This window comes from Chinchilla lanigera, unplaced genomic scaffold (assembly GCF_000276665.1).
Source record: "Chinchilla lanigera isolate Chin_1 unplaced genomic scaffold, ChiLan1.0 scaffold00013, whole genome shotgun sequence".
Classification (NCBI taxonomy): domain Eukaryota; kingdom Metazoa; phylum Chordata; class Mammalia; order Rodentia; family Chinchillidae; genus Chinchilla; species Chinchilla lanigera.
Window position 1 is genome coordinate 31,694,968 of NW_004955414.1, and position 23,058 is coordinate 31,718,025.

The window sequence follows — 23,058 nt, forward strand, 5'->3', positions numbered from 1 at the left end:
CTCCCATCCTTGACCTGTGTTATCTGGAGCAAGGCATCACATCTACCTTTAGCCAAGCCAAACGTGAGTGCTACCTCCAACTCCACCTGTAGCCCTCCCCATTTTTACATCCAAAATAAAAATTCTGTTCCCCCAAAACTCGTTCCTTCCTTAACCTTCTCCACCCCAGCAGCCACTAGTTTCTTAGGTCAACACTCTAGGCATCACCCTCATTCTTGTCTTGTCTCCATCCTGATTATCTATTGCTCTGACAAGCTCCATGACTTCAACATCCAAAATACCTCAAATCTGTTCATTTTACATCCTGGACTACCGCAGTAGCCTACCCCTAGTCTCTTACTTTCTCTATGAACATTCATCAGATCACATCACCTACTTGCTTAAATTGTCCAGTAGTTCCCTCTATTGCATTTTAAAATAAAATTCAAACGCCTTACCTTCAGATTGGAGGACCTATTACAATACCACCCTAACTGTCCAACCTCACTCAAAAGAGGATCAATTGGAGCCACCTGCCTGGGAACCACCTAGCCCAGCACCAAAGGCAGCCACTTTACTCCTCTGAGTTCTGTCACAGTAGCTTTCTGTTTTTAGTAAGATACCAAAGTTAAATAAACAGAATTGATACCTGGTCATTCCTAGGTGGGCAGGGGAAGGCTGCTTAGCTAACATACAAAGGGCCTTCCCTTCTCCTGCTCTAAAACATAGCAATGTCTCTCAGTGGCTCAGGAGGTTCTGATGTAACTACTACACTATCCACCCTCACGACCATCCAGTTGGCCCAGATTAAGAGTCACAGCATCCCACACATGCACTCTACACTCATACATCTGAAAGCAGGCCTAGGCTAGTCCTTGAGGAGCACTGCTGGCTCCAGAGCCACAGGTCCAGTCTGGCCCTCAGACAGGGACAGGGAAGTATCAGGCCTGCTGCACTCCTGGACTGAGCTCTGGTCTATCCACTATAACTACATCAGCTCCAGAGAATTTCTGAGCGCTTAGGGACTTCACTGTCTTCTCTAGTCAGTGGTTTGTTTCAGAAGGCTATGGATAGTAAGCAAGTTGCCATATCTTCATAATGAAGACAAAACATGGTGGCTTCTGGGGACAACAGGGAAGCTGCATGACCCTGAAATCTTCATAAACCTGTCCTAATTAATCTAAAATTATAATAAAATACAGACAGTGCTGTGCAAACAGCAAAAGATACATCCCTTCTAAACAGTTAAAGCTACTTCTTTAAGGAATGGGTTTGATAAAGCCTAATGTCAACAGTCCCTGAGCACTTCTTGATGTGCCTGGAATTCAAACCTGGACTTACGTTTACTCTAGTTTCTACAAAGAATTCTCAGCTGCAAAGCAGCAGCAGCATAAGCAGAGATCAGCCCCCACCCCCATGCTTAATGTCTCAAGGCAGGCTCTCGAGGTAGCAGAGATGCCTCCCCATTGTAATCTCCTGTGGGCTTTGGAGGCTCACAGAACTGGGTTTGAACTCCTATTTTTCCACTGATCTGTGTGCCCTGGGCAGGTTCTTTCACTTTTCCCAGCCTCAGTTCTTCTGTCTATAAGATAGGGATCTCAGTCTTCTTCAGGGCTGTTCCAAAGATTCACACAGATAATGGAGGTGAAGGGTTTAAGGCCTCCATTTACCCGGCGAGTGCTAGGCAATGACAGTTACTATTGCTGCATCATCAGCAGGATCCTGAGTACACACTGACCTCCTGCCATCTGCCTTCGGGGCCTTTGCCCAGTGCTCCACCTGGGCCAGGCTGCTCTTCCTCTGGCTGTGCTTCTCTGTGGTGGCCCTGGGAGGAAAGGCCCGAGGGTACCCGCCAGTACCATTCTGCTCTCCAGGGCCATAAGAGGCAGACAGCATGCCATTCTTCTCTGCGCGCTGGGGCTGTGCCTGCTGGCCTCTTGGGCCACTGGGTAAATCCACAAACAAGGCATCCTCCTCAGTGGGTGAGTATGGGGACCTGGCCTTGCTCCTGTCCCGCTTGCTCTCCAGCAGGTCTCTCTGGGAATGGTACCGCTGTTCTTCCTGCTCCTGCCTCTCAAAGCCAACAGAGTCATCATGGCCGCGATGAGGACAATTCCTTGAGTGTCCAGGTCCCGTATTGCCACACTCTCGACAGGACTCTGTGTGGTTGGCTTGAGGCACTGCCTGCCGCTCCACTTTCTCCAAATCCCTGCAGCAAGAGAAACACACTCAGTTCACTCCACAGCCACTTCCCTCAGTGAACACACTTCACATGTACTCGCCTTTTCCTGGGCTATTTTCTCCTCCTGGAGCACCTTTCCTGCCCAATTCTTTACCCTGCGGCCTACTTTCTACTACTCTTTTAAGGATCTGCCACCCCTAAAATACATCCTCAGTCTAGAATAAGACTATGCTGACTATATTGTCACACTAATTATACTGGGACCATAACTTTGTGTTTACTTTTATGCAGCTCCCGAAGAGACTATGGGTTTCTGCAGGTCACAGGCTCACCTGGCCAATCACTTGATATCCAGAACTTCTGGACAATGACTGATATGGAAAAGGTACTCTAAGTACTATTGTATGAAAAAATAAGTAAGTGACACATGTGACAGTCTCCATAAAATCTATTACCTGTGTTCTCAATCCTATCTTTCCTTTCTTCTACTTGTCCATCTGTCAGCAGGGGGTAGTCCAGCTTGGCTAGAAGGCTCCTATTATGGTTTGTGTCTAGATGTGCCCCCAAAGCCTCATGTGGTCATAGGGCTTTTTCAGAAGTGGCTGAATCTAGAGGATAAGATTGATGCATGGTGCAATGCTGGGATTAAGGGTGCTAGAATTAAGGACAGGTGATTGCTGGATCAGTTCACTGACTGGATTGGCACTGCCCTGAGCCTGGTAGACTACTTACACTATAAGGGACAGAAAGAGGCTTCTCTGTCCCTTCCCTTGCTTTTGCTGAATCCCGCCACCATGAATGATTGTCCCTCTGCCATGTGCCACTTGGAGCCAGCCAGTTATACACTGAAACCTCTACAAACTGTGAGCTACTTAAACCTTTCCTCCCTTAACCTGTGGGTATCAGGTATTTCGTCTCAGCAATGAGAGAAAACTAAGACAGCTCCTGAAGCCAGATCTCTCCCACTGGGTTCTAGTATAGCCCAAAGTACAGCTGGCAGTTTAATTAACTCTTTGGTAGTGGTAACTAAAGAACAGGTACTTCTCCCCATGACCACTGATATATCTTACGAGGGGACAGCTCAAACAGGAATCCAGTAACACTGACCTACTGACAACCTTATACCAGCAATCTGATTTTAGAGCAAAGGAAATGGAGGCACAGACGAGACCAATGATTTGCCCAAGACCACAGAGCTGAGACAGTGTGGTGCCTGGGCTTAACCCCAGGTAGAATCCAGAGCCCAGGCTTTGGGGCCTACATATGTTTGTCCTCTGCCTCTCCATATGTGTGTTCGTGCATTGCATCTATATAAATCTGGAAACATAAACAAGAAGGGTCTGAAGTGAACTAAGACTGAAGAAGAAGTTCTGGGACAGGGGTGGATTCTTCTTTCAAGGCCCACCTCCTTCTGTAAGCTGCTTCCCTCCTCACCTCCTTGGGACAGGTCCCAGTTATGTCTGTGCTGCCATTACTCGGCACCAGGGACACAACAGTGGTTCCACTGGAGTCACAAGAACATACTCCAGCTCAGCCTGGATAGGCCAGCAGAGTTACTGGGGACTTTTAGATGAGGCAGCCCGTCTGGCCATGCTCCTTGGTTTAAAAAAAAAAAAGGTCCTAGCCTTAAGATGCACCAGTCTTGAAATGGCCAAGGTAGCAGGGTCTCCAATTCTATCTGAGAGTTTATATCAGAAATGCCGCTGCATTTACATTTCAGTGGTCAGGCCCCAAGCATCCTTGCGACAATCTCAAAACCTCAGCTGCCAATAATCAGCACAGACTTATGGGACAAGCAACCCAGTCTGGTAGACACAATGTCAATTATTGAGTGAAAATACAATTCCCAACATAGAGCATGATTCTTATGTGTGTAGGTCCAACTGTTGGCCTTAAATTAGGTACAGAGAACTGAGAAAAGCAATCATACTTCTCACTGTTGAAGTACTAATACCTTTTTCATGAGAATCCCAGGCTTTATGGACAAAAAATATGCTTTGTTGGACCGCCTTTCATTTACCAGTAGGAGATGTTTTTCCTCCCCACCCTATACTGTATTCACTGCCCTTCTGACAAGAGCATTTTCACTTTCATTTGGGGTTCATCCAACCCTACTCTCTGTACAGTGCTTTGAGTGTTGCTGACTCTACTATTCCTCATCCCACAGAAGTTCCAGGGTCTTAGGGACTGGTTTAAAGATGGACACACAGCCCAATCCAGGCCATTCACAGTTAGCCCTGGGACTTTTGACTGCAGCTGCTCTTGAGCTGCTACAACCATGTGGGAAGACACAGTATGAGAATGAAGCCATACAAACTCAGTCTGAGGTCCCAGAAGCAGCCATACCTAAAATGAATTCATCCTTGGGCTTTCTGGTCCTAACCAATGAACTCCCTCTCTCCTGTAAGTTAGTGTTAGCTTCTACTACTTATACTGGAAGGACTATTATATCATTTTATAATGACATATTGAGATGGTGATCTCTCAGGGTCTTTTCGTCACTAATATTCAGGGGTCTATAAGCTCAGGAGTAGCAAAATAGGAAAAATAATCAGGGGCCTATACTTAAAGAAAGAACAATTCTTACCGTAAGTTTATAAAGGGACAACTCTGTTTCACAAGGTACATGAAAAGTTTTAACTGACTTCTTTCCTTTCATCCTCATCACTGTAACCCTTACAGCAGCCTTCAGGTTGCCTAAGTAGGCCTTTACTTTCTTTACTACTTCTCAAATTCAGGAGGCCACCCAGAGAGGATGGGCTGAGGCTGCTGCCCAGGTGATGAAAGCTCTGCTGCCCTCTGGGTCACATCTGACTAAATCATGGAATTTTATGCCCTGACCTGTGCTCTGCTTTCTCTTGTTATGATATTTTCAAGGGGTTACTCCAATTGTGAAACACAAGTAATTGTATCTTCTTGTTATTCACACCACAAAGATAAACATCACTTTGTCATAAGAGCCAGAGGGGAAAAAAAATAAGAGCCTGAGAGTGAAATATGCCACCTACGTGTACGACATTAGAACCGTAGGGAAATGGCTTCTTCAACTCCAGGACCCAAAGACTGGAGATACAATGTCACAGTCCAACCAATGGTAATGTGGATTTTTCTCTCTTTACTAAATCAATCACCATGGATTTATTAAGCATCAATATATTCCTTGGAACAGGAAACTCAGGGTATAAGAAATCAGAGACAATAATTCCTGCCTTCAAAGCCAAATGACCAAAAACCTGGTTTATTCATGGTGACCATATTTAACACTGTTCTCATAAATAACTAGTCAATAAATAATAGACTTTGCTAGTCTCCTCTAACCTGGCACAATTTCACAATGATACATTTTAGTCCCTATTGGGTATGTACGTATGAGGATACACACTCCCATACACGCTAGTATTTCCTGGAAATCAATTTGATAGGGGATGATAAATTCTTTTCTTCAGATAAACTCACAATTTATAACAAAACAAACTCTTAGGATGGCAAAAAAAATGGTAGTCTGCTTGCCACCTGGCAATTTTCTAACCCCTAAGACTTTAGGGTTATAAACATCTCCTTATTCCTATGGCTCCTGGGACTTACATAAGATGCACTTTAGTACTGAAAATATTCAGCCTGTAACCGAAGATAAGAAAGGTGAAGATAATGTTTCCAACTTCTTAACTTTACCTGATTTACACATTTAATTAACATTAAGATATAGGATTCATGGCCAAAAGGTTTTTTGGTTTCTTCCCTCTTTGCATTCCCAACAATTTAACACAGGACTCCTCAAATCAGGAGACTTGTCATAAAGGATCTCTGCAATGCTCAATTTAGCACAATGATGACAAAGAATGAAGCACCTCTCTGTTGCCAATGACTGTGTCATTCAGAGGGCTTGGCCATGCAGAACATAGATGTTTAGTTAAGATGACACATGTCTTTCCCAGATGGCTATTTCTGTGCAGGTCACTGTTATTATCAGGAACACCTGCAATCAACAATGGTCCAAAAACACAAGGAATTTCTCACACTCAGTGACCTCTTTGTCCATTTGTATCAGTTTGTGAAAATAACAAACCCAGAAAACACAGGATTTAGACTCAAAGAAATCTGGATTCAAGAACTGATGCTAGCCAGGCATGGTGGTGCACACCTGTAGTCCTAGCACTCAGGAGGCTGAGGCAGAAGGATTGTCATGAGTTTAAGGCCAGCTTGAGCTACATAGCGAGACTCTGTCTCAAAACAACAACAAAAACAAACAAACAAATAAACAAAAAATCAAAGAACTAATGCTATCACTTAAAAAGTGAGTGACCCTGGGCAAGTGATCTCTCTGCTTTCGTGCTCCTCATCTGTAGATGGAACAACAGCCCCAGCTTCCTTGGGTCATTATGAGGATTAAAGGAGATAAGGTACAGAAAGATGGCATGCCTCCAACATGTATTCTCTTCTCTGCCAATATTTCAAAGCAGCAGTTCACCCAGAAAAAATTTTCCAATTTCATTTGTAAGCTGAAGGAGATTCTGTGACATAGGCCTGGCCAGAGGTATAAGTAAAATTTCTGTGTGTCCCTCCAGGAAAGTCTTTAAAAGAAGGCAGGCTTACTAAGCCTCCTTTTCTTCCTGCTTGGCATTCAGACTCCACTGGATTGCAAGGTGACAAAAACAAGGATGAACCCTGGGCATAAAGTAACAGAAAGGCTGAGGTCCTTGAGGACATCATGAAGCTACTATACCAGCCTGGACTCACCACCTCTGATTTCCTGTTATGTGAGAAAACCAAAACCCAATATGATTATGCCATCCTCAGTGGGAGTGTTTTATTACTAGTTACCAAAAACAATCCCCGAGACAGGGAGTAAGTTTATCATTGGCTGGAGTTGGGCTATTTAAACATATCGCAGAGGGGCTGGGGATTTAGCTCAGCGGCACAGTGCCTGCCTGGCAAGTGCAAGGTTGTGAGTTCGATTCCCGGGACCGGAAAAAAAACGAAAGAAGAAAGAAAAATAAATAAATAAATAAATAAACAAACAAACATATCACAGAATGCTGCATGTCTCCTTGGAACAAACTCCTGCTTTTCCTTGCAAGTGAAGAGCACATACCTCAGACTAGGGGTACTTCCCTCAGTTCTTCACAAGAACTTAGAAGTTAACAGATCTTACTAAGCAACTGTGTACTGATTGCCTCTAAATCCTTTACCTCATCAGGAAATAAGGAGTAATTGCCTCTATTTTAATGCTAGAAACACACACACACACACACACACATCATTCAAAGACTCGGGTTGATGGGGGGGTACAGCTTGTAGGGGCTTAGTCAAACTAGTCATGTTGGCAGACACAGTCTTTCTGGTGTAATCTCCCTAGAAGGCTCCCTCACTGCATTTATCTGAATGACCAATCTAGCAGCCAAGAACAGGGTCAGGCCACTAACAGTCTTAGGGGGATTTGATCTGAGCCAGGCCAGAAGGTAGAAGTCCTGCCATGGGATAGACTTGTGTGTTGATAGATCCTGAGTCCTGGGGATCAGTAGCCTCAGTCTCAGAAATATGGAGGGATCCAAAGCCAGAACCCACGGGCAAACTTGTACAAAAGGCTGAAAAAAAGAAAAGAGCCCACAGTACCTGGACAGTCCTCAGGCAGGCTTCTGTCTCAAAGTAGTTTGTAACATTTGAGGAAGGAGTTGGTGTAAAGCAATGGAGACAGGCATTGGTCTCTTCTCTTCCTCAGAATTGAAATAGGGCAGTCCCCCTGGGACGGAGAAGGTATCCCACTACCTTTCATGGTGAGTCTGCTCTATCTGAATTAACAATAGAGAGCCTGGCAGCTTTGACCATACACAACTCTCCAGGGTACCTTTCCCCAGAGGATCTCGAGGGGGCAGACTCAGTAAAGCAACCAAGCTGGCAAACTGTGGCTTCCTGCTGCTTCAGCAGAGTGGATACTAGAGGTCCCTGGTGAAGCTGTAAGGACTGACAAACCAGATTATCAAACAGGAAAGATGTTCAGTGGCTGCCGGGTCTCTCCAAACCTCTCTTCCACATCCCCTTTTTTTTGTCTTTTTGAGACAGGGTCTCAATATGCAGTTCAGGCTGGCTTTGAGCTCACTTTGTAACCCAGGCTGGTCTCGAACTCGCAACAATCCTCCTGCCTCAGCCTCCCGGGTGCTGGGATTACAGGCGTGCGCCACCACGCCTGGCACCTCTCTTCCTCTTATGTAGCAAGTTGTACCACTTGTCACAGCTCAACCTGAGCCAGTCTAAAGCTCTGACACATGCTACCTTTACTCATTTTCCAACTTTCTACAGCAAATGTGCACAGTCTAAGTAATACATTTTATGGCCAATGCCTAAGTTATTGTTAGCATATGCTGGGTACTATTGTGTACTGGGAATTTGGCACACATCACGTCTAATCCTTACAACAATCCAGCAAAATCAGGACTGTCTAGTCCAGAGAGGCTGAGGGTACTCACTGAGGTGCCAGAGTATGTATAACACGCTGTCTCTAAGGAAGGATAAGAAAGATGGTGGCCACAGCTGTCAACAATTGAGCATTTATGAAAGCCAACTGCTACACTAAGCACTTTTTTACCATCACACAAACCTACACGGCTGGAGATGTTATTATTCTTTCATTATAGGTAATAAAGTGAACCTCAAAGAGGTTAGCCAACTTTCCCTGGATCGTGCCCCAGGGATATAAGCAGGACCCAAATCCCATCTGATCTGACTCCAAAGCCCAGCCTCAGGCTAAAAAATGCTTCTATACAGTACTTCTTCTGCGGAGGGTCCAAAAGACTTGTCCAGTCATACTTAATCCAAGTTGACCAAAGTTTGGAAAGTCAAAGACTTAAATTCTCCAAGAATGTGCAGATGGCCCAAAATATGAGAGTCACTTCTGAGCAGGTTGATTTGATTTCCTATGCACAAATCCTAGAACAGTGTTCAGATTGCTCCCAGCCACCCCAAGTCTTTACTGGAACATCTTATATGTACAAGTTTCATAGCTGTTTTGCTCATCAATCCACCTACTCACATGCACAGCCAGATAGAACATCCATACACTTAACTATTAACTGAACCCTTACTATTTGCCAGGCACTGATAAATGAGTTTATCATTTTCAAGGAGCTCATAGTCTGGTAAAGGTAGCAATGAAAAATTAAGTAATGAGAGAAGACTACAGGAAGGCTATCTATCACCCTGAGGTCAGGGAAGGAGGATATGAGATAAATATAGGCCAAGATCTGAAGGATGTGCTGGAGTTTCAAATATCTGATCTTCTTGTGATAATTACGCCTCAACTTCACATCACCCTCTTACAGAGGCTTTCCTCAACCACCCAAACTGGTTACTTTGTACTCCCCAGTCTCACCCTAGCCCATCAGCCTGTTTTATTGCCTTCATGCACAGATCATGATATATATTGTTTTACTGATTTACTGTTTGTCTAACCCCTCTACTCCCATGAAAGCTGAATGGGACTTTGCTTCTCTCTTTGAACACTGCTGTGTTTTCAGCACCTTTAGCAGTGTATAATATACAATATGCTCTCAATAAACGCTTGTAGGAAAAAAAAAAAAAAGACTAATGGATGACTGCATAAACAAATGTACCAGTTCACTAAATAGAAAAGTTAGAGTGATTAAGGTAGAGAATGGAGAATGGCAAGAGACGTATCAAACTTGTGTAGGAACAAGGGCCATGCAGGGATTTGACAGCCCTGGATTTTAAACTGAAGATGACCAGACTATACATTCCTTCAGCCCCAAGACAGGATTTCAGAACCACCAGAAAGACCTGGAAACTGAGAAAAGAGCTGAGTTATCTTCTGATAACTCAAGGCAGGAGGAGAGCTAGGAACCCTCTCTGTATTCCTGCCTTCCTGTCTGAGTTGTTAGTTTTGAGATCTGGAAATGCAAACAGGACTGCCTTGCTTAATGCTTTAGTCTGTTAAAGAGGACAAGACATCCTCAGCGAAGTTAAGCCTGTTGAGAATCAAAACAGAGTCCAGAGTCTGGCAAGTGGCAGAATATGGACATGGGAGGAAAGTGACGATGGACAGGAGACGGAGAGCAGCCTCAGTGCTGCTTACAACACATGGGGTCGGGTAGGGTCTCATTTGTGGGCCTACAAAGACTGTGCAGAAAACAAAGGCAAAGGCAGGAAGTACAGAGAGGGTTCCCAGCTCTACTCTTGTCTGGGGAATCCAGTTGGAAGAGGATGGAGAAGACAGGAGCTGAAGAGCAGGCTGCAGGCTGAGAGGTACTGCTGTGCAGAGCCTGGGGTGCTGAACCACAGCTCATCTTGTTAGAAGATGAGCAAGCTTGGTAAGGGACAAGATGCAATGTGCTCACAGGAGACTCACGATCAATGAGATCCAGAGGACTAATGACGAAACTGGAGGGTTATAAAGAAAAAAGAGCCAATAATATTATGAAGCCAAACACCTTAGAGGCCAGTGCACCTGATATGGGGCACCTACTATGTCTCAAGCATTGTGCTAAGTAATGACCTTATACGTTCATTCATTTAGTCTTTGTAATGATCCTCTGAACTAAAAAAAAAAGTATTTAAGGTTTAAAAAAAGTATGTCATTTGTATGACACAGCTAGAAAGCAGCAGAGCAAGGGCTTGAACCCAGGTCTGTCTAGTTTCAGAAACTAAGCTCTGGGAGGAGGTACTTAAGGCAAATAGAACACACAGTAGGCAGTGAGGGGACAATCGGCCCAAGTAGTCACTGGTTGTTGGTGTTCCCTTTACCCTCACCCAGCAAGTCACTGCTGGGTCCTCTACCATAGCCATAGCTCTTCCTAGGGAACCTACCCCCACATCACTCTGAGTCCCCATGGCCTGCGTGGGGCACTATCCTCTTCTTGGAGTGAAGTACATGCCAGTCAGCCTGTGCCAATCAGCATGGTGCATTCCCTGGCCACAGCAGATGGTGTACAATATAAATGGGATCTGGGAGTTTCTGGCTCTTTCTTGCTGGACTTGAACCTGAATGGCACTAGTCTGGGGTCACTGCAGCTATCTCACCACTAGATCCCAGATATGCCAGGAACATCCTTATGGAGCTCAAGAGGGTGGGCAGAGTCCAGAGCCTAAGAGAATAACTTAAAAAGAGATTATTGGAGCTCTGAACTCCGCTGCTCGAAAGCCAGATCCATCTTGAACTTTTTAGTTACTTGAACCAATAAAGCCCCCCTTTAAGATAAATTTGTCAGTATTTCCTGTCACCTCCAATCAAGCATACTGAGATTTGGCCAACTGTGATGATGCACACCTATAATCCCAGCACATGGGAGGCTGAGACAGGAAGATGGTCACAAGTTCAAAGGCAGCCTGAGTTACATAGTGAATTCAGCCTGAACTACAGTGTGAGAACCTGTCTCAGAACAAAACAAGAACAAAATGCTGGTATTTTACCATCATTCATAAAGAAAGCATCTGTTTGTATGAACAAGGACAGATGATCTGGGTGAGAAATGCTGGAGGAAAGGATAAAAGCTACTCCTGGGGCTGCCCACTTACAGAGGGAGATGTTTCCAATGTACATCACCAGGCTGGAGGGGAGGAAAGATTTAGTCCTGCCTGACAAATCACATTAACTAACCAAATGTCTGAACATCTTATTCTGGAAAAACAGAACATAAGTCTGTATTTTCTTGGCTGACAATTTCACCTCTTAAGAAGGAAGAGGGGGCTGGGTATCATGGCTCACACCTGTAATCCTAGCACTTGGGAGGCTGAGGTAGGAGGATCACTACAAGTTCAAGGCCAACCTGGGCTATACAGTGAGTTCAAGGCCAATCTGACTGTAGAGTGAGACCCTGTCTCAAAACAGAAGGAAGAGGGAAATGGTAGTTGTCTTTATTCTAACACAGAAGGTAAACAAACTTTTTCTTTTTTAAAGGGAAGAAAACTTGGGCAAACATGATCACAGGATTTAAAGAGTTCATTAAGAGGAAAATATGAGTAAGTTTCAAAAAGTTATGGAAAATGCAATACCTTGGGACCTTAAAAGGAAATGATTTTTTCCAGAACCAAAATTATGATAGCTAACTACAAATTCTTTAGGTAGGTAGAAGTTAAAACAAAACATCCAAATATTGGCTAGCAAATTAAGCCTCAAGAGTCCTAGATAGATGTCATTTATCAATCACAGCATCTCTCCCTGTTAAGGCCAATGTCACTCTAAAATTCTCCTTTACCTAGTAGCCTAGCAAACCAAAATGAGCTGAGCAAAGTTAGGATATGTTATGGTTTAAATATGAAGTATTCTCTCAAAGATTCAAGCCTTAAGGACTTAGTTCCCAATGTAGCAATGTTCAGAAGTAGGTGCCTAGAGAGGTGACTGGACTTTGAGGACACTTAACTTCATCAGTGGATTAATCCATTGATAAGTTAGTAGCAAAATGAGCTATCAGGAGGTGTGGTGCAGGTGGAGGAAGTAGGCCACCATGAGCATAACTTTGAAGGGTATATCTTGTCCCTACCCCCTTCCTCTCTGTTTGTCTCTGCTTTCTGGATGCCATGAGGTGAGCAGTTTTGCTCCACCGTGCCCTTCTGTCATGATGTTTCTGTCTTATCACAGATCTAAAAGCAATACAACCAGCTGACAATGGACTGAAACCTCTGAAATCACGAGCCAAAATAAATCTTCTTTAAGGTGCTTTTCTCAGGTATTTTGTAACAGTGATGACAAGCTAACACAGGATACAAGAAACCATTTAGTTTACACTAAGGATATCTTCATTTACTATATTATTCATTTACTTATTCATTCAAAGAATGAAAATTGAAGACTGGAAAATAGTGACCATTAGGAAATGGCATGTGCTCTAAGAGTAAGGTGTCAAAACTACTCAGTTTCCTCCTCCTAGGATGGCCAAGGAAATGCAACGACACTATGGAGACACCAGAAGGCTACTGGAAGAGACTTTTAGATCATCACAGACATGATGGAAAAATTCAGGTTGGATTATAAGGGTAGGCGGCAGAGTCAAAACTAACAGAACACCTGTAGTCAAGAGTTATTCACCGAGGGCTCATGGAGTGATTGCTCAGGCAGTCTTTGGTTTTGTCCTGTTCAAGATATCCATTTATTCACTCTTCCGTTCTCTCATTCGCTTATTGAACAGTCATCTGAGAGCTTACTGTGCATTAGATGTTGTACAGAAAAAACAATGATGCTTCCGGTGTGAAGCCTAGGACACGAAAAGTAGATAAAAGTGTAGGGCATGGTGACAGGTGCTTGGATTGAGGGTAGAGCCTGAACCTACCTGGCCTGTTGAAGGAGACCACTATCTAAAGCAATGATCTGTCTGCCTCTAGAAAGAGGGTATGAAGCTACAAAGAACTATGAGTACCAAAAATTATAGAAACAAGAGTTAGAAAAGGTCAACAAACTAAACTATACCAAGAGAAACCTAGACCCATTTAGTGAAACGTTGCGCCCTTAGCTTGGTGGAGAATATGCCCTTAGTTTTTGGGTTTTTTTTGTTTTTTTTTTCGGGGGGCAGTCATCTTTTTAAGAAAGAGTCTCATTCTGTAGTTCAAGCTGGCCTTGAACTCACTTTGTAGCCCAAGCTGGCCTTCTCCTGCCTCAGCCTCCCAAGCGCTGGGATTATAGGCATGCACCAGCCACACCCGGCTTGCCCTTAGTTTTGAGGTCTCACTGAAGGAACACTGTTAAGGTGGCCTCTATCTGCAGTAAGGAATCCAGATAGGGACAAATGAGGTATGTGACAGCTAAATGCATATTCTGACACTTTCTGAGAGCTTCTCTGTTTTCTCTGAGCCCCTTGACCCCATTCGTATTTCTGCTTGGCATTTTCTCAGGCAGTGATTTATAACCAGACTCAGCAATCTCACAACCCCCAGGACATGGGAGACAGGTATAGCACATCTTTAGCTGGCAAGATCTTTCTTCCCTGCCTTTCTCCCTTCTATCCCAAAGTTGTCCTTTCCTTCTACCCAAGAGAAAAAAAAACTAGGGCTGAGAATATAGCTCAGCAGCACAGCACCTGCCTGGCAAGCATAAGGCCCTGAGTTGGATTCCCGATACAAAAAAAAGAGGGGGGGGGGAACTAAGTGTATCCTGCACAGTTGGGCCACTCTTTTGGACCTTAATGTTTCTGTATTGGTGAAGAAAGAGAACTAGCTAGCATCTACAGGAGTTTCCAGCTACAGCAGAGAGCACTACTCAGTTATGCATTCTCCTGCTGGAAACACTCCTAATTAAAAAGTATTGAAAAGAGAGGGCAATGAGTAAATGGAGGAAGGTCAGGCACCAGAGGATTCATCTGGGACTCCCCAGTAGGACTGACCTCTTCAGTGATGATCGAGACAGCACCTGTGCAGCCTGGTTCATGGCCCTCACCCAAGCGTTCATGTCCTCCAGGGTGTCAGCACTGAAGTAGTAGGTCCTCATGCCTGACTGCTCGGCCTGGGAGCCTGCCGTGGAGCTGTTGTAGATAAGCGCTCGCATCCCCGTGTGCACAGCCTATAAGTATGGAAACAGAAAGCCAGGACAGAGGTCAGCACATGTTTCCTTTCTGGGAAAAAGAACAGTGGTCATGCTCTTCCTCTGCCAGGCTAAAACCCCAACACCAGCCAGCTTATCTCCACACCTAAAAAACGCCATGGGCTGGATTCCATTTTCCTGTAGACAGGCCCAGTGATGGCTGTGTCTCTTACCCCTAAGCAAAGCCCTGGAACTGTACTTGTTCCCTATTTATCTTATTCCTGCCTAGGGTAGGGTACAGAGGCAAGGCCTTGATAGGAAAGAGACTGTGTGTGTGTGTGTGTGTGTGTGTGTGTGTGTGTGTGTGTGTGTGTGTGTGTGTGTGTGTGTACGGTGCTGGGAATCAAACCTAGGGCCTTGCATGCTCGGCAAACACTGTACCACTGAGCTATAGACCCAGCAGAATAAATCGTTTTTAAGAAACCCTCATTCTATAGAAGCAGACACTTGGGAATATCTATTTTGGTTCCTCTGAAGCATGCAATTCCTGCTTTGGCTAAAATCAGATAAGAACTGAGTCCAAATCCACTGCAACAGCATGTGGCTTGGTATAAATGTTCAGTGTGCTTCAACTTCTTGGCATGAAATGCAACGTGTGTCCATCAAAGATGCTGCTGCAGTATCTCTCCAAAACAAGATACTAGTGAGTAGGAAAGAGCTGACCAACATTTAATTAAACATTTTGATAAACCTACTATGTGTCTCTGCTTCAGTGTGTGTGTACATGTGTCCTTGTTTTTTTTGGTTTTTCTCCGGTGCGGGAACCGAACTCACGACCTTGAGCTTGCCAGGCAGGCGCTTTTGCCGCTGAGCTAAATCCCCAGCCCCACATGTGTCCTTGTAAAGCACTTCAGACGTTCTGGGGGTGACTGTGAAAAGTGAATGAGATAGTTTCCAAAGCAGAGGCAGTACCAGTTTTCTCCCCGTGACTTTTAAATTTGTAAGAAAAAGGCTCCCTCAAGTTACAAAGGAAGATGGTGTAGAAATAGGAAGATTTATTGGGCACCTATGACACCTGAATGTGTCTCCTGAGTACTACACCCAAATTTTGATCTCATTTTAATGCCAACACCCTTAACATGCAGGGACAGAATCTCTGTTTTACAGATGTGGTTAATGAAGCTCTGAGATACGAAATGCCTTTCCAAGATACCCACATATAGTAACAGATTCTTCACACCATTTACTACTAATACTATTTATTTTATGTACTTGCTTATCACCTTTTATCATCTCCCTTCTCCCTCTAGAATAGAAGTTCCATGAGAGCAGGAAACTTTTCTATCGTGTTCACTAATATTTCCCCACCAACAGTTCATGGCACATAGTAGGTACTCCATAAATTTTGTTGAATGAATAAAAAACTATAAAGTTCAGGTCTGACTTCAAGTCTAGGCTTCTCTGTACAATGCTTTTTGCAGGTCCTATCCAGAAATGAGGGCAAATATACACGGATCCTATAATCTGGATCTATGATAAAAGGCAGGCCCCACCAAGACCAGTCAGATAAAACAAAACATGAACCTGTTAAAAGCTGGGAAATGACATGCTTTTAGAAGAGAGGGAAGGAAATGTGGAGGGTGAAACTTCACTATTTACTTCTCCCTCTACTCCTAGCATCTGGGTCTAGAATGCCTATTAAATACTTCTGACATCTACATGCCTGAGCCCATCCAGTCCAGGGCCAAAGAAGTATGCGCAAACTTGGCCTGTAGCCAAGATCCTAGAGTGGCCAAAAAAAATCTCATATTCTTCCTTTACACACCTCACATGTTGACTATACCCCTTATTTTAGCGAGGCACAGCATCTTATTGATGCTGTGATAAGAAAAGAATGAGAAGAAACTTGTGTAGGTTTTACTGTGAATCAACAGAAATTCTTGGAAAAGTTCCCTAGGCAATATCCTCAAAAGATCTTTGATATGCCCTCCTAGCATTTCTTGCCCAGCCAAAGAGGGTCTGAACAGGTACAGTGAGCAGAGAAGGTTGCTGAGGTACAACAACTCATGGAACTAGCCTTGTAGAGAAATCAATTCAGGACATACTTCAAGCATACAGGTATGAGTCTGCACGCCTGTCTGCAAACAGGCCTTGGGAATTGTAGCCACCATCATAGAGGAGTCATGCATGATTGTAACTACAGCCAGGCATGGTGGTTTGAGTTCAAGGCCACCTTGAACCACACAGCGAGGCCCTGTCTCAAAAAGACAAAAAAAAAAAAAAAAAAAAAAAAAAGATTGTAACTACAACTATCCTCACTAACCCAACCACCAGGTGTGGGTGCAGCTGCTCTGGACTCTGAAGATCAGGTTCCCAGCTGCATTCTGACTGTGCTGGGGCAGGTATGTTAACTGTGAAGACAAGAAGTCCAGGGAGCTTCCCTTCCATGCAGACAAGGGACCCAAGCTCAAAGTGCCCCAAGAATGAGGAAGAAATATGTGAGGGTCCAGATGACGTGAAGTCTTCTTACCGCTGTCCTTGTTTTACCATGGAAATGGTTCCTTCCTCTCTACTCTTTGCTTCTCAGATAACACAATCCCACCAGACAACTACATGATTGAATAGAAACTAAGCTACACCTAAAGGAAATGACGTAAGCAAGAAAACATTTACCTGAAAAACACAGTGCCCCTAGGAGGACTGCTGTGCTGGCTGTTAGATGTTAGGTCTGGACATAGCACTGGTAAAGAGAACCAGACTCCTCCCCGACAACCAACATCGCCCCACTCCCCGTCAGACTTTAGAACAGAAAAACTAGGTGGGAAATACAGGAACACTCACAAGGCCAGGGCCACCAAGTAACTGATGCATTCTTTATTTTAGAAAGAGTCTCACTATATGGTGCAAGCTGCTTTGAATTCACCATGTAATCCAGGCTGGCCTCGAACTCATGGCAATACTTTTGCCTCAGCAAAAGTATTAAAAGTGTGCACTGGGATTACAAATGTGTACCACCACACCTGGTCTGATGCATTTTTGAGCTTATTCATACCACAATAATCTACCATTTATTGAGTATTTATCAGGTGAAAGGCTCAGTACTAGAAGATGGAGGGACAGTTCTAAATAAGGCCATGATAGTTTAGAGCCAAGTAGAAGAAAACCCACAGACAAGTAACTACCACTGAAGTAACTGTTGTTGAGAGACTCAGGGTCCTGTGAAAGAAGAAAGCGGACCCAGAGAAACCCATATTCAAGCTGACTTCCACACGATAAGCAGCTACACTAGGAACAGCAAGGAAATGATGCTAAGATCCCAAGAAGGACAAGAGCACAGTGTTCTCCTCCTCAAGGATGGGACCAGTGTGACTAGCACAGAGAAACAGAGGGGGCCAGCATGAAGTGAGGCTAGGAAAGGCCAGATCTCCAGAGACTTGTAGCTGTCTGCAGGTCTGTCTGCAGAGCAGTCTCTGCTCTCAGAATCTGAAGACCCCAAACACATGACACCTTCTGACAGATAAGATTCAGTGCACATTGCTGGTGAAGTCTTTCCAAGGAAAATTTTGGGGGGAGTATGAATCTAAAATACATAAAAGATGTTTTCTTAGAATCTATTTTCACACCTCCCAATGAAGTGTTAAGATGAAATATGTACAGATAGCTACAAATTACTTAGAGGATATTCCAGATGCTGTTCCCCCAGGCACATGCAAACTTGTTAGCCAAATTGCTTGCTCAATAGCAATGCTCAAACACCAGGGAAAAAAAGGGTTTTCAGAGTAATTCTTTCAGGCTGCAAAAGCCAAGCCTGAAAACCATTTAAAAACTGATTTTAGTGAGGCTCCTAAGCTACAGAATAGAAGAGGGTTCCTAACTGACACAGTAAGTAGTCATTTATTCAAATCATCCCAGCCTCCTGCAGTGTTCAGGAAGTGATAGAGATAAGACATGGTAGAAAAAGAAAAAAGGAAAAGAAAGAAGTTGTGTCCCCGCCTTGAAATACAACTGAAAGAGGGTACAATTCAGGGCCAAGTTCTGCCTCTATCACCTTCCAGCTTTGTGACTTGGGACAAGGTTCCTAAGCGTTCCAAACCTCACATCCTTAATCTCTAAATGAAGCCAATAATACTGACTTCACAGGCTCTCAGGAGCATTAAAGGTGGTAACAAGTATGAAAGTGCTTGGTTTTACAGACAGAAGGCAATACTGCTCTATGCAACATAACACTTGGTGGTGCCTAGAAGGGAAGAAAGGACTACCTCAAACCTATGGATGAGTGAAGCAGAAGCAACAGCTGGTTCTGTGCTCCCTTGGGAAGTAATGGGAGCAGGGAGAAAAGCTGACTTTCCAAGCACCACTACCAGAAACTCCAGATCAAGATGCTGGTGCAGGGGCTGGGGATTTAGCTCAGCGGCAAAAGCGCCTGCCTGGCAAGCGCAAGGTCATGAGTTCGGTTCCCAGTACCGGAGAAAAACCAAAACCAAAAAAAAAAAAAAAAAGATGCTGGTGCAAATGATCACTTTGGAAAACCCTCTCAGATTGAGGATGAACTGCTAACACCAAGGTCACTATGTGCAAATGCTCTCCTTCAACCCTTCTAGAAAACAATGGGTATCTTTTCCAAGGTCCTTTATCTATTTCTGGAAAAGGTGAGTTCTGTGCAATCTCCACTGTTGTACCTACTGTCTAGTGCTCATCTTGTATTCATAACATGGGACAGTCAAGCAACAAGTGTAGCTGGGGCAGGAGCCCCTATCCAGTTGGAAGTGCACCACACCACCTCATACCCTGAATGGCCTCAGAGGGCTGTGCTCTGGGGCTAATGGGATCAAAGGTTTCTTGCTGCAGGGCTCTCTGGCACTTATGTTTCAACTACCAGCAAAACGAATCTTCAGTCTGTCACACTCACACCATCCTTGGGAGGCCCAAGAAACACCTGCAGGAAAGGAATCTTGGGAGACCACCAATGCAGAAGGCAAGACCTTGGGACTCCCCAAGTTTAGGCCTAACTACTACCTTCCTGTGTCCTCCACACAGGTGCCAGAGGGCATCAAAGGACCCATGGCCTTCAAATGACCACAGTCCCACTCCCTCCAAATGGCCCAGCAACAAAGTAGAAAAGGAGCTCCACTATTTGAGGATCTTCAATAATCTAAAAAATAAAGTGATTGCATTCTAATTATTTTTCAACAAGATAAACAAAGTAGACAAGCCTGACCAACTCTTCAACATGCAGACCCTTACTGCTCAATATGAGTTTTCATAATGCAATTGACAAATTCACTGTGGGATCATCAGCTGCACCACCTGCGTACTAGTTAGACTGGCTGACTATGGTAATAAGAAAGCATGAAAAGGGCTGTGTTAGACATATAATTCCAAGATGAGGAGCCATAGGGAAAAGCGAGTCTAAAACCTTCAACAAGACAGGGGGACTTGAAAACTCAGCTTCACATGGAAGTACAGGTGACATGATATTATTTTTGTCTAAATAATTTATACATTGGTACTGAGTCTGAAAAAATCTAGCTTCTGAACTTCTTCTCCCTCCCCACAAAAGCAACTTCTTTCCTCAAGACATTTCTGACCATGGTTGTTATGATGAAATTGCTGTGTTAGAGAAGGGTAGCACCTTAAAGGAGTACTTGCGACTTATGCGATCCTCAGGGCCCACGGGCGAGATCACATAGCTGGGCAGAGGGATGCTTCCCAGGACCACTTCTTCTCGGCTGTCTTTGAATGGAAAAACACATCAGAACAACCTTCAGGGCAACTTCCCTGGGTACCCTATTTAGGGCTCCTTCTGTCTCCCAAGAACTAAAGCCATCTTCTTTGCCCAGGTCACATGGGTGCCCCTTGTGCATGGATGTGCTGGTGCAGGAACACACAGGTAAACTAGACATGGGGCTTTCCCCAAAAGCGTGTGAATGGAGAGAGTCATGTGAACACATTCAACTCAACCTGCTAATTCCTGAGAAAGGGCAGAGTGCCAAGTGCAAGCAGGATCCATGGTTTGGGGAAGTCACAGTTTAGGAGGTGTTTCATGTGTTTTTAAGGATGGGAAAGAGTATTCTACACAAAGTGAAGCTCACATGCAAAACTACAAGCATATGTGAACAATTTTCCTACTTCTATTCTCCCCTTCCTTCAAACCTACTCCATACTCAGTGGTCTCTTACTTTCTAGTGATAGGGTTGGTCTTGCTGATTTCCAACTGAAAGGCACTTACTGATTCCCCACTGGACACAAAACAAAGCCCAAATTCCCCCTGCCTGTGACAGCCTTTTGGTCTTGGCCCATACCCATCTCCTGAGCTGTACCTCAGGATACCTCAGGAGGTTTAGCTTAGCATTCTGTCTGTCATTCCACCTTCTCCTGCATCTAAGACTTTCTCAAGTTGTGTCTTTTCCTTGTAATGCCCATCTCTACCAACATAGGTAAACCTCCACCAATCCTTAAAAATCCAACTCAAATCTTATCTCTTCTAAGAAGACTTCTTAGATTCTCCAGCAGAGAACTTACTCCTTGGTCTCCCTAATAGAATGGCTTAAGGATTTTGGATGTCTTGGGAGAGACCCTAAATAATACGTAAAATGGATTCTATTCACTTGAACTCAACAGCTTGGCCTTTCAGTGTCAAGACCAGTAAAACTGGACTCACCCAAGAATCCACATATACAAAAGTAAACACTTGGTGAAGTAACGGCCTCCTAATTAACTCAGGCTATTGATCCAACTACTGGATTTAAGAAATCATTATCTGCATCCCCTCACCACCCTCTTGCACAAAGAGCCCTTGGTGGCCTGAGCCTCAAGCTCACCTTTATAGTAAAACAAGCAGTAATCAGCAAGCACAAACCACCTCCTTTTCCATAGTCTCATCCCAGAACTGTCCTGAAAAACAAAGCAAAGCATTAGGGGATATCTGAACATTCTATTCCCCTCCAGTAATGTACTACCTGATTCTGGAAGCAATGCTTGCCTATATTCATGTTTTTTGTTAATAAATTAATGAATGGTTTTGCTGAATAGCTATTCTTTGGATGGAACATTAAATTTAGACTCAACAATAGCTTATCACTGGAAGTTGTTTTTTTTTTTTTCTTTTCTTTTTGGTCTCCTGGAAACAAAATTTTTATAATCTACCTTCTAGAAAAAAAAAACATGAACTCAAAAACATATGTGTCCTATTAATAGAGGAATCCACTTTTTAAACAAAGTTTTGTTTTGTTTTAGATGCCATGCTATAAAATATCTTTCTTTATGCTGAATAGAAAACTGAATTTACATAATATTGAATAGAGTATAAGTTAGCTAATTAACTGAAGCAAAGCTCTCATTTAACTAGGCTCAGTTCTCTCCCATAAGGGACTGATTTTGTTGTTGTTTTCCTTCCATTCAATGTAAAGAGATTTGGATTCGCTTTGCTATAAAATTTCCTCATAATGAGTCAGTCTTTATTCATCTAAAATGTAAGCCTTTACATTTATTAAGAACATTTTAAATAATCATGAAAATTGAACAACATGGCCAAGACAGAAAAACAGCAATGTTGTAAGGTCATTCTCCTAAACCTAGGAAAACTACAGAGATGATTTTAGCTTAGAAATAGCTGTTAAAATCTCTTGCGTATGCATAACTTTTTAATAGGCTTGAATTAAGACAAAACAACATTGGTAATTTCTAAATCTAAACACAACAAGGGGTTTGTTCATCCTCCACTAACCAAACTGCTAAAACAATTTAACCAGATGGTGACATCCATTTATCACTTTTATCTTCTCATAATCAACTAGATGATTTCTAAGGTCTTGGCACATGTTACCTGCTCCCTTTCTTAATGGTAGACCGCTTACCCATCCCTCCACACTGGTTCACGTCACTTTTCCTGAGAAACGTTTCTGGACTCCTCAGACTCGACTATGCTCTACTAGGCGTTCACAGGGCTCAATACACAACTATTGTGGCTACAGGAGAGTCAATGACTGGCAAGGGGATTGGCACAGGAAAAGTTATTTATGATCTCTTCCCTTTCCTGTCATGTTTTCAAGGAGCATACTTTGTTTAAAGGAGGCAGGAATGTACATGGAACAAAATCAGACGGCTAAATTATTCAGCTAAGAAAAGAGAAGAATAGAGCTATGAGGGAGAAGGCCAGCTAGAGAAGGTGGGCCTGAGGCAGGTCTGATATAAGAGGCTAACTGAGGTGGGAGCTGTTTTGGGGAATAGAACTGGGGAAGCAGATGTCATGGGGGCTTTTGGAGATTCCTCCTATGTGATATGTAACATGACTTTCCTAGGGTGAATGTCATTTGGTGGCTTTGGAGGATGCTACCATATGATAAGTGAGAGTCTGGGTTCGGTGACGATGTGACATGAGGTATGTGCTACTTTCCCTGGTAGACAGTGAGGTCCTTGAGGGTAGGAATGGATTGCT

The 23,058-nt window shown here is 43.7% G+C and overlaps 1 protein-coding gene across 5 annotated transcripts in view; it reads right to left on the reverse strand.

Moving 5' to 3' along the window:
- The window catches only part of Plekha7 (pleckstrin homology domain containing, family A member 7), a 128,619-nt gene that overhangs the window by 39,577 nt on the left and 65,984 nt on the right, over nucleotides 1-23,058 (reverse strand). For all 5 annotated transcript variants that reach the window (XM_013511965.1, XM_013511964.1, XM_005380369.2 and 2 more), the window contains exons 5-8: nucleotides 21,443-21,515; nucleotides 20,254-20,354; nucleotides 14,485-14,660; nucleotides 1,718-2,188 (exon numbers count right to left, since the gene is read on the reverse strand). In XM_013511965.1, the coding sequence (XP_013367419.1) occupies nucleotides 1,718-2,188; nucleotides 14,485-14,660; nucleotides 20,254-20,354; nucleotides 21,443-21,515 (821 nt within the window). The remainder of the gene's footprint in view (nucleotides 1-1,717; nucleotides 2,189-14,484; nucleotides 14,661-20,253; nucleotides 20,355-21,442; nucleotides 21,516-23,058) is intronic.